This window comes from Elgaria multicarinata, chromosome 6 (genome assembly GCF_023053635.1).
Source record: "Elgaria multicarinata webbii isolate HBS135686 ecotype San Diego chromosome 6, rElgMul1.1.pri, whole genome shotgun sequence".
Taxonomy (NCBI): domain Eukaryota; kingdom Metazoa; phylum Chordata; class Lepidosauria; order Squamata; family Anguidae; genus Elgaria; species Elgaria multicarinata.
In genome coordinates, this window is record NC_086176.1 from 5,064,261 (window position 1) to 5,082,884 (window position 18,624).

The 18,624-nt window shown below is 44.4% G+C and overlaps 1 protein-coding gene across 2 annotated transcripts in view; it reads left to right on the forward strand.

Annotated features, from left to right (window-relative positions):
* USF3 (upstream transcription factor family member 3) overlaps positions 1–18,624 on the forward strand; it is a 43,694-nt gene that overhangs the window by 13,462 nt on the left and 11,608 nt on the right. For both annotated transcript variants that reach the window (XM_063128894.1, XM_063128895.1), the window contains 3 exons: positions 4,296–4,324; positions 4,461–4,543; positions 17,908–18,004. In XM_063128894.1, coding sequence (XP_062984964.1) covers positions 4,296–4,324; positions 4,461–4,543; positions 17,908–18,004 — 209 coding nt within the window. The remainder of the gene's footprint in view (positions 1–4,295; positions 4,325–4,460; positions 4,544–17,907; positions 18,005–18,624) is intronic.

Here is an 18,624-nt window from a genome sequence, read left to right on the forward strand (position 1 = left end):
GGAGTGCCCATTATCAACTTTGGTTGGTATGCCAACTACGCCCATTCCTGGATAGGGATAGCCTAGTCATGGTCATTCATGCACTGGTAACCTCACGATTAGACTACTCTAATGCGCTCAGTGTGGGGCTACCCATGTGTGTGTTTTGGAAGCGGCAGCTAGTGCAGAACGCAGCATCTAGGGTGCTCACGGGGACACTAGCTCTGCTCATATAAAACCTGTGTTAAAAGAAATGCACTGGCTGCCTGTTAGCTACTGAGCCACGTATAAGGTTATCCTACAAAGCCCTAAACAACTTGGGACCAGCATACCAACAGTTATTCCCTTATATACACCCAGCCAACAGTTATGATCTTCAGGGGAGGTCTTGCTGGCCATTCCAAAACGAATAGAATGTCGCCATGAAGAACCTTGACAGCAGGCCTTTCCTGTGGTTCAGGAGGCAGAAAATATAACATCCTTTAAACACCTCCTGAAAACATAACATTTCTCACAGGCTTTCCCTGAGCTGTAACTGCTAAGCTTTACTTTGGTTTCATGTGGTACTTTTGTTGGTATTTTTTATTATATATTTAACAAAACAAAACAAAAAATAAATCGTGAAAAAGAAAAACAAAGAAATATTACATAGGAATATCATTATTTATTTTTATCAGATATAGCATTCCAGAAAAGGAGAGAGTTATGCATGGGGGGGGTTGTCCAATTTTTTTACATAACATAAAAGCATTACATAATGACATTACATCCAAGGGAAGGAAAAAGGGGAGAGGAAAGGGGGGGAAATACACAAAGATTAAGTTATATTTTCAGTTCTCTACATATCATAAATGTGAATTATATTTTCTCCTTGTTGGATACATTTAACACGATAATCAAATTCTTTTTTTTCTTCTAAGTTAACTATATCTCATACACAGACAAATACATCATTTTTCTCTGTTTCCTGCAAAAATTCTATTAGAGGTTTCCATTCAGATATGAATGTAGTTGTTGATTTATCTCTCATTATCACTGTAAATTTTGCCATCTCTGCCAACTCCAATATCTTCAATAGGCATTCTTCTGTTGTTGGCGTAGCTGCATTTTTCCACTTATTTATTTATTTTATTTATTACATTTTTATACCACCCAATAGCTGAAGCTCTCTGGGCGGTTCACAAAAATTAAAACCATAATAAAACAACCAACAGGTTAACAACCAACAGGTTTTGTGCGTAAAGTAGTCTCGCTGCCGTTGTCATGTATAAAAACAAAGTTCCTCCTTCTCTTTCAGTTGGTTGTCCATTAGTCCCAATAGAAAGGCTTCTGGTTTCATTTGTATATTAGTCTTTAATATTTTTTGAATTAAAGAATGTATTTGTGTCCAGAAAGCTTTAGCTTTTTTACAAGTCTACCAGAGATGATAAAAAATTCCTTCTTTCTCACATTTCCAACCCTAACCCTTATACATTTTAGCCAGCTTTGTAGGCGACATATGCCATTTATACATCATCTTACAAAAATTCTCTTTAAGTCTTGAACATAATGTAAATTTCAAACCTTTCCCCCACATATTCTCCCACTATTCCATTGAAATGTTGTATCCAAAGTTTTGAGCCCTTTTTATCATACTATCTGCTCATCCTCTGTTTCATACTTTAATAAAAGATTATAAGTCTTTGAAATAACCTGTTCATTGTTTGTATATAATGCCATTTCAAATTCAGATTTCGATTGCTGAAACCCACCATTTTTTTATCCATTTTAAACCTTTCCATAATTTGAACACACGAAAACCATTGACATATATGACCTTCTTTCAACAATTCCTCCCTTGGTTTTAATTTACATTCATCTTGAGACATTTCTAATACATCATTGTAGGTTAACCATTTATGCATAGATAACAATTCCCTCCTACGAATAGCTTCCTGGGCAGACAACCAAAACGGTATTTTCTGACAAAACCTTGATTTGTATTTATTCCATATTCTTAAGACAGCTCGTCTCACATAATGATTGTTAAATTCTGCGTTAACCTTAGCTTTGTCATACCACAAGTAACCATGCCATCCAAATCTCAATTCATGTCCTTCCAGTTCCAACAGTCTCCTATTTTTCAACAGCATCCAATCTTTCATCCACGTTAAGCAGCTGGCAGAGAAATACACTTTGAGGTCTGGCAAACCCAGACCTCGTCTTTCTTTTGCGTATTGCAATATTTTCATTTTAACTTTTTTTTTTTTGCTTGCTATATAAACTTAGATACTGCAACTACCTAAATAGTAAATCCGATGTTACAATAGGTATTGTTTGGAACAAAAATAACATTCTTGGTAAGACATTCATTTTAATTGCTGCAATTCTCCTCAAAAAAGACAGCTGAACCTTTTCCCATCTTAATAAATCTTTTTTGACTTCATTCTAGACATAGTTATTGTGAAATAGCATACAGTTCATATTTGTCAAAAAAAACCCAAGTATTTTATCTTCTTTTCAATTTGAAATCCTGTCTTTTCTATCAGTTTTAATTGCTCTTGGGGATTCATATTCTTTGTTAGCATCTTTGTCTTTTGTTTATTTACTTTGAAACCTGCTACTGCCCCAAATTCTTTAAGTTTTCTCATCAAGATCTCAATATCCTTTAAAGGGTCTTCCAAAGTAAAGACCAAATCATCCGCAAATGCCCTCAGCTTGAATGACTCTTTTTTTATATTTATTCCTCTAATTTATTCGTCTTGTCTTATATCTAGATTCAGCAGTTCTAACACCAAGATAAACAATAACAGTGACCGTGGACAGCCCTGCCTTTGTATGTCACATGGTTTAGATGCATCTCCAGCGATATGCAAAGGTTTCAAGAAAAGCAGACCAAATATCCATGTACTTTACTCGCTGCCTCCAACCTCAGAGGTGGGGAATCCAAGCCACCCTATTGTCCCTGGGATCCTTGTCCTGCGACCATAGGATTGCTTTCTTAGTCTACAATCCTATACATACTTACTTGTGAATAAGTCCTATTGAAACCAGTGGGGCTTGCTTCTAAATAAATATACATAATATTGGGCTGAAAATCTTTTGAAGTGTACTGAGGTATTGGTTATTGATGAAAGCTTAATTGAAAGTTTAATGTATTGATCCTTTATTTCACAGCATAAATCTTTTTCTCGTTTGGCAGATATTAGTGTAAAAATCCTATACTTTATCCTTGTTTGACTTAAGAAGTTTTAGTCTTAAAGTATATCGTACATTAATTTGACAAATCTCCTTCTAAATGAAAGGAATCCTGATATAACAGTATTTTGTACCAGCTTCCTTGTGCAACTGTGGTGTTTTCTCCTGTTCCTTTTATCTCCAGTACCTACTAGATAACCTATACATGTAATAACCATAAGAAATTGTGCATAATGCAATATTTTGTTCATAGTTTGAATTCCTGCAATGCCGTGGAGCCATTTTAGTGCCTTTTAATTCTTTCCTACTAGTGGGTAAAGGTTTCAGTAAGGAGAGCACCTGTACTACCCAACAGTAGAATCATAGAATCATAGAATAGCAGAGTTGGAAGGGGCCTACAAGGCCATCGAGTCCAACCCCCTGCTCAATGCAGGAATCCACCCTAAAGCATCCCTGACAGATGCTTGTCCAGCTGCCTCTTGAAGGCCTCTAGTGTGGGAGAGCCCACAACCTCCCTAGGTAACTGATTCCATTGTCGCACTGCTCTAACAGTCAGGAAGTTTTTCCTGATGTCCAGCTGGAAACTGGCTTCCTTTAACTTGAGCCCATTATTCCGTGTCCTGCACTCTGGGAGGATCGAGAAGAGATCCTGGCCCTCCTCTGTGTGACAACCTTTCAAGTATTTGAAGAGTGCTCTCATGTCTCCCCTCAATCTTCTCAATCTTCTCTTCTCCAGGCTAAACATGCCCAGTTCTTTCAGTCTCTCTTCATAGGGCTTTGTTTCCAGACCGCTGATCATCCTGGTTGCCCTCCTCTGAACACGCTCCAGCTTGTCTGCGTCCTTCTTGAATTGTGGAGCCCAGAACTGGACGCAATACTCTAGATGAGGCCTAACCAGGCCGATAACTAAATTCGTATTCCATGCAGAACAGCTTCTGCAAAAAAAATACAATATGAAATTACTTATATGCAAGGAAAATATATATGCTTGGTATAAATGTGTTTATTTATTTCTTTTTTTTGTGTGTGCCTTTACTGCCAGAAAAGACGATTCTTGTTTTACATGTTATTATACATTAAAGAAAAGATGTCACAACACAAATATTTCATGTAACCTTTTTGTGTGTGTTTTTAAACAGAAAGAAAAACCGTGAGACTCACAACGCAGGTAGGAGCATTAGTGTTGCTGAGATCAAAATTCTTTTTTTAAGTATGTAAAGTCCCTCACTATCGAACAAGTCTTTTTTGTTTTAGCATGATGTCAATATATTGTTATGTATGTTATTCTTTCTGCTTTTTTCCAGTGGAGAGACATCGAAAGAAGAAGATCAATGCTGGAATAAATCGAATTGGTGAACTAATTCCATGTTCCCCAGCACTGAAACAGGCAAGTGCACTCTTAACTTCATTAGTAGCTGAACATGCACACTTTGGAGCTGGTTAAGCTGGAGTATACACAAGGTTCAAGCACTCACATGCAGCCACTTTACTCCTCCTTTTGCATCAGTGAGTGAAAAAAACTGTTGAAATAGCGATGGCAGGGGATCACACCAACAGAAAGCTTCACCAAAGGGTTAGTCTGCTCTTAGAGATGTAATTAGCAGCGGTCAACAAGGATGCAAAACTAATCAGCTCCCCTGGATACATGCAAAGAACACTGAGTATGAACAAAGCGGAGCTAGAGACGTTTTTCCTACTTTAACCAGGGCTTGTTTTTGTACAGAAAAGTTCAGTCTTGTGCCAGGGTTTGTGTGTGCTTTTTGCAATCAAGTATAGTTTGTTTTGCCAAACTTTCACTTCGTGGACTCAATTATTCAGCCCCTCCTGCTATTAAAAACCAGGAACTGTACTTAACCATAGTTTCCCATTATGTCCAAACCAACAAGCTGTGATTAGTGGCCTCCATACACAACCCAGAATACAGAAGCCAGCTTGAAACGATTGTAAAGGAGACTGGACCCAGCCAAGCTGGCCTTCCACTGGATTTTGCACAGATCCCCAGAACAAAACACACACAGCTCACAGTTTGGAGGTTTAAGCCCAATTTATTTAGGAAAGAGGCAAGCAAACAGGATTAGCAACTAAAACTATAGATACATGCAGATATATATTGAACCCAGAACCAAGCAAACTAAAAACTAAGTTACAATATCATCATACGTCACCCAGCCATGGAGTCAGCCAGCTCTTTCAAAGTATAACCTTTATAGATACTTTTCCCACTCCTTTCCCCCTCCCTTCAGCTCTCCCTGCGATGATCTTTCACACCTCTCCAGAGATGTTAATTTCTCTCAAGGTCGGCCGGCCTGGCCCCAAGCGGTTCCAGGAAGTACCAGAACGCCCCCATACATCTGGCCGGTTATCTACTCCGCTCCTAAAACCATAACAATAGAACACTTTAACATATTTTAAGAACAGCCATTCCATGTATGAATCTACCCCTTCCTTACACCTCCCCCCTTAAGATGACAATTCTAAAAAATGTCATCTCAATCATGCTTTTATTATTTGGTTACACATTGACCCCTCTGACCTTAGTTTCTTTTGTGCCCACGCAGGGGCAGGGGTTTGTCTTTTCCCGACACTCCCTCCTCCCCTTGGCTGAAACTCCGGGAAAGCCCATCTGCCACAACATTCTCTTTGCCTTTGATATGGGAGATGGTAAAATCAAAGTCTTGGAGAGCTAAGCTCCAACGCAGCAGCTTTTGGTTAGTGTTTTTAACTCGCGCCAGCCAACAAAGCGGAGAATGGTCCGTCTGAATCTGAAAGGGCCGCCCCCACAGGTAGGGTCTCAACTTGCTCACTGCCCACACTATTGCCAAACACTCCTTCTCAATCGTGGCCAACACCCTCTCTTGTGGCAGCAGTTTTTTGCTAATAAACGCCACGGGCTGCAGCAGCCCCCCCTCGCCTTCTTGCAACAACACTGCGCCAAGCCCGGCCTCAGAGGCGTCCGTTTGCACCACAAAGGGGCGCTCGAAATCGGGCGCTCGAAATACGGGAGTCTGCCGGAGCCTATTCTTTAACCCCTCAAACGGCCGCTGGCACGCCTTGGTCCACTGCACTCGTATCGGCTGTCTTTTCCGGCACAATTCGGTCAATGGGGCTGCAACCTGACGAACCTTCGATAGTAGCCCGCCAGCCCTAGGAAGGATTGGACTTGTTTCTTAGTCTGCGGGACGGGCCACTGCTGGATTGCCTCTACCTTGGCCTCCATAGGTTTCAACGCTCCCTGTCCCACTCTATGGCCCAAATAAGTCACTTCCCCTCTGCCGAACTGGCATTTGGAGGACTTCACGGTTAGCCCGGCCTCCCGCAGCCGTCCCAACACTTGCCCCAAATGCGATAAGTGCTGTTCCCACGTGTCACTAAACACCGCCACGTCATCTAGGTAAACACACAAAAAAGCCCCCAAACCGTCCAGAACCCGGTCCATAAGTTTCTGGAAGCAACCCGGTGCGTTCGAGAGCCCGAACGGAAGAACTGTAAACTGGTAGTGGCCCCAAGGGGTAGAGAACGCTGACTTCAAGGCAGCGTCCTCATCTAGTGGCACCTACCAATATCCTTTGGTTAAGTCTAAGGTGGAGATAAACTTGGCTTTCCCTAGCGTCTCAATCAGATCATCGGTACGGGGCATAGGGTATGCCTCCACCGTGGAAACACTGTTTAATTTTCTAAAGTCCATGCAAAAACGAACCGATCCGTCCTTTTTGGCCACGAGCACCAGGGGGGAAGACCACGGGCTCTGGCTTTTCTTAATCACGCCCATAGCTAGCATTTCTTCAATTTCTTTATTAACCACCTCCAGCTGTCTGCCGTTTAACCGGTGTGGCGGAGATTGAATGGGGGGATGGTTCCCCGTGTCAATCGAATGCTTGGTTAGCGACGTCCGCCCCGGCAAGCCCGAAAACAATTCTCGAAACTCCTGCAAACACCGTCTCAGCTGTTTTTTCTGCAAAGCACTCAATTCCTCAGGAACTTGAATATCCGCCATCCCATCCTTTCCCCGATAGCTAGCCAAGACATCCAGCTCTGCTCCTTCGCCTAACGACTCTCCCCCTCCTACTTGGTTAACCCACGCTCCCCTCTCGCGGAACGGTTTCATCATGTTTACGTGATAAACCTTGGGCCGTCGCTGACTCTCTGGGTCTCGCAGCAAGTAATTCACTTCGTTTAGCTTCTTTTCTACAACCAGGGGCCCTTCCCACTTAACGGCCAGCTTCTCTGGCTTCAACGGTTTCAACACCAACACCCTATCTCCTGCCTGAAACACCCGTTGCCTGGCCTGCCAGTCTGCCATTTTCGCCGCTTCCATCAGGTTTGAGGGGTTCTTTTCCTCCACCCACGCATTGTATTTCTCGGGAAACTGGCGGTAGAGTTGCTCCTTAGCCATCAGGTCCTTGCCCCCCTTCGGCATCCATCCAAGCCTCCATAGCCGTCATCATTTGTGTGGCAAACGCAGCGAAAGTTTCTTTTGGGTTCCTGGTTAGCTGGCGGAACTTCTGCCGGCAATGCTCCGCTGTCAATGCAAATTGTTCTTTGGCCAAACTTTTGAAATACAGGTAGTCGTGGCACAACTCCCGCGGGATGGTTGCTATCATTTCTCGCAAAGTCCCCGTCACTTGTGGACTCAACAGACTCATCCTCTGGGATGGCAAGACCCCCAACTCGTCACACGTGTCTTCGAAAAGGGCCAGGAACGCCCCCACATCATCTCCCTCCTGGTACATGGGAAAAGCCCGCCGGTCGAACCGTGGTCCGGGGGTCCCTCCCCTTTCTCTCTCCACGATTCGCAGGTGTCGGGACATCAGTTCCATACATTCCGCGTACAGCCGTTGAACCTTCCGTTCCTCGCTTTCTCCTCCGGCCCTCACCCCTGAGCAATTTCCGTCCGCCTCTCTTGGTGGACGAGGGGGTGGGGGCAGCGGTGTTCCTTGTGGCCGTGGGACCTGCACCCTCCTGGCGTCCCCTTCCAACGTTACCACCAACGTCGGGGGCATCGGTAACTGCGGGATTGGCATTCCTGGAGTGTCTCCTGCCAGCAGCGTTGCCGGGAGCGACATCCTTGGCTCACGCTCGAACCACGCTCCTTCCCGCTCTTCCTCTGGCCTCCAAAGTTGTGCCGCAAACCGTCTCCGGGCCCCTCACTCGGAGCCGGGCGACTCTTGCATCCCCCACTCTAAAGTGGACAGACTGGACTCCCCTACCGCTCCTTCCTGAGGGTTCAGCCCCCCAACTTCTACTCCTGGAGCTTCTGCTCCCTGACTCTGAGATAACCACTCTACTCCTGGAGCCATAGCTCCTTGATCCTGAGACATCCTTGGCTGGCCTAACCACCTTTGCTTAGCCTGGGTTCAATTCTCTGCTTCACTGCTCTCCTTTTCCTGCCAGCTTTCTGTTCCTCCGGATCTGTGTCGAATCTCACCACTGCCACCATGTAAAGGAGACTGGACCCAGCCAAGCTGGCCTTCCACTGGATTTTGCACAGATCCCCAGAACAAAACGCACACAGCTCACAGTTTGGAGGTTTAAGCCCAATTTCCTTACAACGATAACTTCATATTCTGGCTTCTTTTGAAAGCCATTTAGTTTCCTGATTTGGACATAGTGGGCAACTGTGGTTAACGGCTGTTTCTAATTTGTTTCGCCATTTGCACAAAGGAGTGAAGTAGCTTGTGTGCAGGCTTCTGAAACTTCCTCAGGGGGCTGTAACATTACACCTTAAGATAACACATAATATTTTTAAAAAATGTTATTAGGTTAATTAGGCATATGAGCATTTAGGGGAAAATGCTGTGATCACGAAAAGCCACCCTGGGTTTCTCAAGAAGACATCATGTTCCACTAACTTTATTTCCTTTTTTCAATAGAGTTAGATCAGGGAATGCTATGGTTTTAATATACCTTGATTTCAGGAAGACCTTCAAGAAGGTCCTCCATGATATTCTTGTTGGCAAGCTAGTAAAATGTAGAAGATGCCACTGTTAGGTGGATTTGTAGTTGGTTGAAGGACCATACCAAAAGAGTGCTCATCAACTGTTCCTCATCAACCTGGAGAGAAGTGACAGGTGCTGGGTGCTGCAAGGTTCTGCCCTGGGTTGAAAGAATAGAGGAATCAAACTTGTAGATTACACCAAGCTGGGTAGGGTAGCTCAGAAGACAGAAACAGGATTCAAGATGGTCTTGAAAATATGGAGAACTGGGCCAAAACTAGCAAAATGAATTTCAACATAGATAAATGTTGAAGTAACTTGATGTAAAGTTCTGCATTTAGGTAGAAAGAGTCAAATGCATAGATAGGGGAATGGTGAGACCTGGTTTGACAGCAGTATGTGTAAAAAGGATCTGGGGTTTTAGTAGACCATAAGCTAAACATGAGTCAGCAGTGTGATGTGGCCACTAAATAGGCTAATGCAGTTCTAGGTTGCAAAAGCGTAGTAATGGTACTGTTCTAGGTTGCAAAAGTAATGGTACTGTTCTATTTTGCTTGGTCATACCTCATCTGGAGCATTGTGTCAAATTCTGAAGTTTTAAAAGGATATTGACAGACATAACATACAGTCGTGTGAAAAAGAAAGTACACCCTCTTGGAATTGTATGATTTACATATCAGGACATAATAACAATCATGTGTTCCTTAGCAGATCTAAAAATTAGGTAACTACAACCTCAGATGAACAACAACACATGACATATTACACCGTGTCATGATTTATTTAACAGAAATAACGCCAAAATGGAGAAGCCATGTGTGAAAAAATAAGTACACCCTTACTGCTTCCATAGGAATTAAGATGCTAAGTAGCAGACAGGTGCTGCTAATCAAATGCCCGTGCTTAATTGATCATCAGCAAGTACGACCACCTCTATAAAAGCCAGAGTTTTTCAGTTTGCTGGTCTGGAACATCCAGGTGTGTGTTAACACAATGCCAAGGAGGAAAGACATCAGCAATGATCTTAGAGAAGCAATTGCTGCTGCCCATCAATCTGGGAAGGGTTATAAGGCCATTTCCAAACAATTTAAAGTCCATCATTCTACAGTGAGAAAGATGATTCAAAAGTGGAAAACATTCCAGACTGTTGCCAATCTTCCCGGAGAGGATGTCTCCATTTTGGTTTTATTTCTGTTAAATAAAACATGACACGGTGTAATATGTCATGTGTTGTTGTTCATCTGAGGTTGCATTTACCTAATTTTAGACCTGCTAAGGAACAGATGATTGTTATTATGTCCTGTTATATAAAATCATACAATTCCAAGAGGGTGTACTTTCTTTTTCACATGACTGTATGTCCTGAGAAAGGTGATAAAAATGGTGAAGTCCTGGGGACCAAGTCCTATGATGAAAGATTGAAGGAGTTGGATATATTTAGTCTGTAGAAGAGGTGATATGATAGCCATCTTCAAATATTTCATGGGCTATCACATAAATGATGGTGCAAGTTTGTTTTCTGTTGTCCCAGAGGGTACGGTCAGAATCACTAGGTTCAAATGATTAAGAAAAAAAGGATTTTGACTGAATTTTAGGAAGAATGTCTTGACAGTATGAGATGGTTGACACTGGAACAGGCTGCCTTGGAAGATGTTGTCTTTTCCTTCATTATCACCTGGACAGTCAACTGCATGTTCCTTTAGATTATTTTTTTTATGTATATGTCAGCCATTACCAATCTGATGCTTTCAAGATGTATATACCAGCTCCCAAGCTGTACAACATCTACATGAAACGGTTGAGTGTGGTCATCCAGAGTTTTGGAGTGCATTGTCATCAGTATGCTGGTGACACACAGCTCTATTTCTCCTTTTCATCTTCATCAGGTGAGGCTGTGGATGTGCTGAACCAGTGCCTGGCCACAACAATGGACTGGATGAGGGCTAATAGACTGAAGCTCAATCCAGACAAGACTGAGTGGGTGGTTCTGCTGACCGGATGGGTGGTGTTCAACCTGTTCTGGATGGGGTTGCACTCCCCCTGAGGGAGCAGGTTCGTAGCTTGGGAGTTCTCTTAGAACCATCTCTGTCACTTGAGGCTCAGGTGGCCTCGGTGGCACGGAATGCCTTCTACCAGCTTCAGTTGGTGGCCCAGCTACGCCTTTATCTGGACAGGGATAACCTAGCTTCAGTTCTTCTTCGTGGTCTCTGTGCATCGCACTATGGGCTCTGCTTCGGAAAGTCTTCTCCAGCTGAGAACTGTTAATTCTGGCAAGAACCCTCCCCCACCATCCACTGCGCATGTCCGCACCCGTTCCCGCCTTCCCACCAACTCTGCGAAGCTGGTGCTTCGCAGAGAGAGTTCTTCTCCATTTACTCCAAAAATTGAGTAGCTGGGCTGTTTTTTCTCTACCGTTCCTTCTATCCAGTTATCTTCAATCTTCATTTTCTCTATCTATCAAAAAAAAAAAAAAAGATTTACTCTTTCTCTACTTTCTGTATATAGTATTTGTATGGCCCTTAAGGCACCATTCCGTAAGTGCGTCCGCTGTGCTAGCAAACTTCCCGCAGCGGACGGCCACTCCCTTTGTGTGTTGTGCCTGGGCGAGACACACATTGTAGAGACGTGCCACCACTTTCAGTCTTTTTCGAGACAAACAAGAAGGCACAGGGCCGATCGGCTTAAAGCTGAACTCTGGAAACAAACACTTCAACGCGCTGACAAACCGAAAACCATGACTTCCATGCCAACGCAACTATCGATGTCAACAGATCCCTCGACATCGACAGCCCGCTCTGAACCATCAACGTCGATGCAATCGAGAGCCGTATCCACAGCAAAGAAAATTACCAAGAAAGCAAATAACATCAAACCACCGTCTGAAACCCGCATTAAGAAAAAGAGAACGAAGACTTTAACAGAACGGCCTTTGCCTATTATAGAGAGTTCCAACCCGGCAGACCCCCCGGCAGTTGAACTTCTCTCCACAATGTCGGAGGGCGAAATCCGAGAGCCGCCGACCCCGACGCAACAACCAGGGACGTCCCTACCTCTAAGGGACCCTGTTGATGCCGCTGAGCCCGTACACTGCCTACCACCACCGGCACCCCAACCCAGTCCACGACCGAGATCGAGAGACACTGACTTAGTGTACTCGCGGCATGAAGACTACGAACCATACAGACGCTCTCAATCACGATACCGATTCCCCTCGGTCTACAGAGATGATTATTCAACCAGACATCATCATTCCTACCATAGCAGGTCTAGGTCTCCGCGTCGTGACTGGGAACATTACTCCAAATACTCATACCCACCATCGACACGGAACTACGAGCATTATTGCGACAGACATCATACTTACCGGGAATGTGACAGGCAATACTCAAGACACCCACAAAACCCGGAGAACACTACGACATCGACGCGTGCAGACACACGCACAGCACCGATCCAGACCACTTCACAGTGAGCAACCCGTTCCCACATCGAGACCACCTACATCACCACCTTCAGCTGAAGGTTACGACTCCGAATCATCTTCGCAATCAACAGCAGCACCCTCCCTCCCCTCCCCTGATGAGAATCTGGGACCCAAAGAAAGCACATCACCCTCCGAGGAGATGGGCTCATTTGCAGAACAAATACTCCAAATGGCACACGCCTTAGGGGTAGATGTACAGCAACAACAGGAACACATTCAGGACCTCATATTCGAACCCATATTTGCAGAGGCTTCAGCCCCAGTGGAAATACCATTCGCACCGACACTGCTGCACGCAGTCAAACAGACATGGGTCTCCCCCTCATTAATGACACCAACCTCCCGACGGTTAGAGTCCATGTATAGGGTACAAAAGAAGCATGTGGGCTTTCTGTTCACACACCCACGACCCAACTTGATTATCGTTGAGTCCTCTCATTCAAGACCCCAAAAACACCACTCCTCTCCCATGGACAAGGAGGGACGTAGGCTAGATTTCATGGGTCGGAGATCATACTCCGCAGCTGCCTTGGGTCTGAGAATCACTAGTTACCTGGCTCTGATGGCCCGGTTTCAACTCTTCCTGTGGGACAAAATTGGCTCCTTGTGTGATTATTTACCAGAAGACCACAGGGAGTTAGCCCGTGTATTCCAATCTGAAGCTTCACGACTGACAAAACTGCAAATTAACACTACCCGACACCAAACGGATTGCTATGCCAAGCTAATGATGGGGGCAGTAGCACTCAGACATCATGCCTGGCTTAGATCAGCAGGAATGGCTCCAGAGGCACGGTCACGAATAGAAGAACTACCATTTGACGGTGATGGCTTATTTAACGCCACAACAGACGAGAAAATGGACACCGTCCAAAAGGCTAGAAACAATGCCAAAAAGATGGGAATTGGCCAACAAAACCAACAGTTCCAATCTCAGAAACCACGAAAATGGTTTCATCAATATCAACCATACCAACAAAAGCCCTCGGTAGACAAGGCACCAAGATTCCAAACATCACAACCGTTCCAAAGGAAACTATACGCCCAAACCAACCGCTTCCGTTCCCACCAGAAGACGGATAATCTAACTAAACGTCGCCTTTGACTTACACCGTGGCGACATCACATACCACGCATTCGCCGACCGTCTATCCTTTTTTCTCCAAGCCTGGGACAATATAACCATGGACTCCTGGGTACTGGACATAATTGCTCTAGGTTATTGAATCGAGTTCGAGACCCTCCCTCCACTCGGTACTGTGAAGATCATGGCACCCTCCACCACTCTAAACCAAGAAACCTCCCTACTATCCTTCAAAGGAGCAATAGAAAAGGTCACAAATCAGAACCACGAGGGGTTTTTCTTAAGATACTTCACAGTACTGAAAAAGGACGGGGGTCTCAGACCCATTTTAGACCTCAGAAACTTAACGAATTCATTCGTCCCAAAAAATTCAGAATGACAACGTTGCGCACCATCCTACAACTCTTAAGAAAGAATGCATGGTTTGCGGTTATTGACTTAAAGGACACATATTTCCATATTTCTATCAGAGAATCGCACCGCCACTTCCTACGTTTCGCCATAGGGGACAAATTTTACCAATTTCGCGTACTTCCGTTCGGCCTCAGCACAGCCCCCCGTGTATTCACGAAGTGCATGGCGGTTGTCTGTGCACACCTCCGCCTGCTCAACGTCGAGATATATCCATATCTCAACGACTGGCTTGTGATAGCGGACTCCCAAGGAGCTCCTATCTCACAACATCCGTTTGACTCTAGACCTCCTACAACAACTGGGTCTTTGTGTAAACTACGAGAAGTCAACTCTTTACCCTACCCAGTCCGTGAAATTCATAGGAACAGAATTGGACTCGATTGCAGGAAAGGCATACCTGCCTCGGGACCAAGCGCAACAGCTAGCCCGCAAAGCCAAGAATATAATTACATGGCCCAACACCTCAGTACACAAAATACAGCGCCTCTTAGGCCACATGGCATCTACTGTTATGGTCATCCAATGGGCCAGATTTCACATGCGCCCACTACAACTCTGGTTCCTACAACACTATGACAAAGACCGCGACCCCAAACATCACCCTCTTACCGTCCCATGCACAGTCATCCACACCCTTCGATGGTGGACAAACATACAACATCTTCTAGAAGGAATCCCATTTCAACAACCGCCGCCATCGCGCACTCTCACAACCGATGCGTCGACAATTGGTTGGGGAGCCCACTGCGGTACCTTGCAAATTCAAGGCCAATGGTCGAAACAAGAAGCTATGTACCACATCAATTATCTAGAGTTAGAAGCCGTCAGGAAATCCCTCAAGGTATTCGAACCTGCTCTATTGAATCAATACGTACAGGTGATTACCGACAACACCACAGTATTATGGCATATAAACAAGCAAGGAGGAACCAGATCTCCAAAACTGGTCCATCTCACTCTTCGTATACTCAAATGGACGATACCCAGAGAAATATCCCTGACAGCCATACACATAGCTGGAATTGACAGTGTCCTAGCAGACTCACTCAGCCGCAAGAATCTCCTCCAACCCGAGTGGCAATTATCACCCAACCTAATAGCTTATGTCTTCCGCGTCTGGGGCCACCAAATGGACCTATTTGCCACTGCAGAAAATACGGTATGCACAACGTTCTGCTCGAGAGCAGGAATAGGACATGGATCCATGGGAGACGCATTTCTCCACAATTGGAACGACAGGCTTTTTTACATCTTTCCACCATTCCCACTCTTACACAGAGTGGTAGCAAAGATCATACAAGACAAGACGAATTGCATCTTGATCGCACCGTGGTGGCTCAGACAACCATGGTTCTCCCCCCTGATTCGCCTTGCGAAAGGTCACACTTACCGCTTTCCTCTGGATCCAGCACTGCTGTCGTGCAACCACGGACAAATTCTCCATCCCGACATTCAGAGACTGAGACTCATGGCATGGAGAATCTACCCAGGACACAATTAAATATGGGTACGACTCCCCTTGACTTACCATCAGGAGTGCAGCATATACTGTCAGCATCTATAAAGAACTCCACCAAGATATCATACGCTAGGAAATGGAAATCTTTCTGCGGATTCGCAGCCACGCATTCTTTTGATCCAAACCTTTGTTCTACTGTAAATATACTTACATATTTACACCATCTATACCAGAGAGGTCTACGATATGCATCCATTAGAGTATATTTAGCAGCTATATCGTCTTATCGAGGAGAGACTGATCACAGACCACTTTTCTCTACACCTATAGTAAAAAAATTCTTGCGCGGCCTCAACAATTTAGTACCACCCGTGAAGCCCATTACCCCTGATTGGAGCTTATCGGTAGTCTTGAATGCACTCACTACAAAACCATTCGAACCCCTAGCCACCATATCGATGCACCTTCTATCCTGGAAAGTTGCCTTTCTAGTAGCAATAATGTCAGAGAGGAGAGCGAGTGAACTGTCGGCATTACGCATTGACTCCCCATTCACGATCTTTCATAAGGATAAAGTTGTTACGAGACCTGATGTTACCTTTCTTCCAAAAATAGTATCGGATTTCCATATTAATCAGCCTATAGTCTTACCTACCTTCTTCCCATCTCCATCTACGGAATTGGAGAAAAGACTACATTGTTTGGATGTTCGAAGAGCATTGGCTTTTTACAAAGACAGAACGCAGGCATTTCGTACAACTCAAAGACTCTTTATTTCTTATGCTGGCAAACAAAAAGGTCAGACACTTTCCATCCAAAGACTTGCTACGTGGATAGTACATACCATTAAACTAGCCTACCGCCTAGCCAAATTACAACTTCCTCGAGGAGTTCGGGCACACTCTACTCAAAGCGTGGCCACATCGACGGCATTTGCTAGAGGAACCTCACTGGAGGATGTCTGCAAAGCGGCAACTTGGTCGCACCCCCTAACGTTCGCCAAGCATTATAACATTGACATTCGCTCTCGAAGGGATTCTTCCTTTGGTAGAGCTGTGTTGTCTGCAGTGCTTCAATGACACCGAACCTCCACCGGTGAGTACTTAGCTTGGTAATCACCCATAATGTGATGCACAGAGACCACGAAGAAAAAATGCAGGTTGCTTACCTGTAACTGTAGTTCTTTGAGTGGTCATCTGTGCAGTCACACAACCCTCCCACCGTCCCCTCTTCGGTGTCACATACTGAAGGGGTATCCCCTCGGTACTGAGATCGTATAGTTGGTCACAAAGGAACTGAGGGGAAGGCGGGAACGGGCGCGGACATGCGCAGTGGACGGTGGGGGAGGGTTCCCGCCAAAATTAACGGTTCTCAGCTGGAGAAGACTTTCCGAAGCAGAGCTCGGCACCAGCGCAGAGCCCATAGTGTGACTGCACAGATGACCACTCAAAGAACTACAGTTACAGGTAAGCAACCTGCATTTGTCTACACTCTGGTAACCTCCAAGTTAGATTGCTGCAATGCACTCTACATGGGGCTGCCTTTGAAGACGGTTCGGAAGCTGCAGCTTGTGCAAAATGCAGCGGCCAGAGTGACAACAAGTACCAGAAGGTTCGAACATGTAAGACCCAGTCTGGCCCGCTTGCATTGGCTGCCTGTATGTTTCCGAGCCCGATTCAAGGTGTTGATTTTAACCTATAAAGCCTTACATGGCTAGGGACCATAATACCTGATGGAACTCCTCTCCCGACATGAGCCTACCCATACACTGCGCTCAACATCCAAGGTCCTCCTCTGGGTGCCTACTCCAAGGGAAGCTTGGAGGATGGCAACAAGAGAGAGGGCCTTTTCTGTGGTGGCCCCCAATTGTGGAACAATCTCCCTGATGAGGCCCGCCTGGTGCCGACATTGTTATCATTTCGGTGCCAGGTCAAGACTTTCCTCTTCTCCCAGGCATTTAGCAATATGTAATTAGCCTGGGTTTGTTTTTGTATGTTTTTGTGGTTTTAAATTGTATGTTTTTGTGATTTAAAATTTTTGTATATTGTTTTTAAGTGTTTTTATCCTATGTAAACCACCCAGAGAGCCTCAGCTAGGGGGTGGTATACAAATGTAATAAATTCTATCCAGTAGAATTTTAGGATACTTTTAGCATGCTTTTAGGATGTTTTTTAATATGTTTTTAATTAGTATTTTATGTATTTTATGCTTGCTGTTGTTCCCAGCCTCAATCCAATCAGAGAGGCGGGTAAGAAATATAATAATAACAACAACTACTACTACTACTACTACTACAGGCTTGTCAAGAACAGGCCTGCCTGTACTTTAATCTGTATCACTTCATGTTTTTCCTAATGATCTGTGTTCTCCCTTACAGAGTAAGAACATGATTCTTGATCAAGCATATAAATATATAACAGAAATGAAGAGGCAAAATGATGAACTCTTGTTGAACGGAGGGAACAGTGAGCAAGGTGAATACGACACTGTATAAAAGAGGGGGCTGGCTTGTGTAATGTCAACTGAGAGCCTCTTTCCAATTAATTAGAGCTGTCACCTGGGGCATTTTGAAGCGACAACTGGCAATGTATGTGACTGTGCGTCTTCCTTTTGTGTTTGAGTGCCTCATTCCAACCTCCTGCTACTGCATGGTGACACTTTTACACCCTGACAATTCTAACTCTTGAGACTAAGGTCGATAAATCAAACCCCATCCCACATTGCTTTTGCAGCTTGGGAATTCCAGGTTTTGTTTGTTGTTTGTGGTAAGACATGAAGACAGCAAGTTCTTGTGTTTCAATTTTCCTTTAACTTGAGTTGAGTTGATATAACACCTAAAATATGTACAAATTGGAAGCCTTGATAACAGTAATAGGTGAAGGATTATGTTAGGTGGCTTTGGCAATTCCTAACATGATATCAAGTTGGCATACCTCTGTTTTTATTGTACACACATTTCAAAGTAAATATTTTTCTAATTGCTGTGCCTCCTTTCTTTTGTAACTGTTACCTAAAGATGGACTTACCCTCCAACAACTTGAATGCTGATTTCTTAAACTTAATGGTTCAGTTTGTCATTTTGCTTATTCTAATA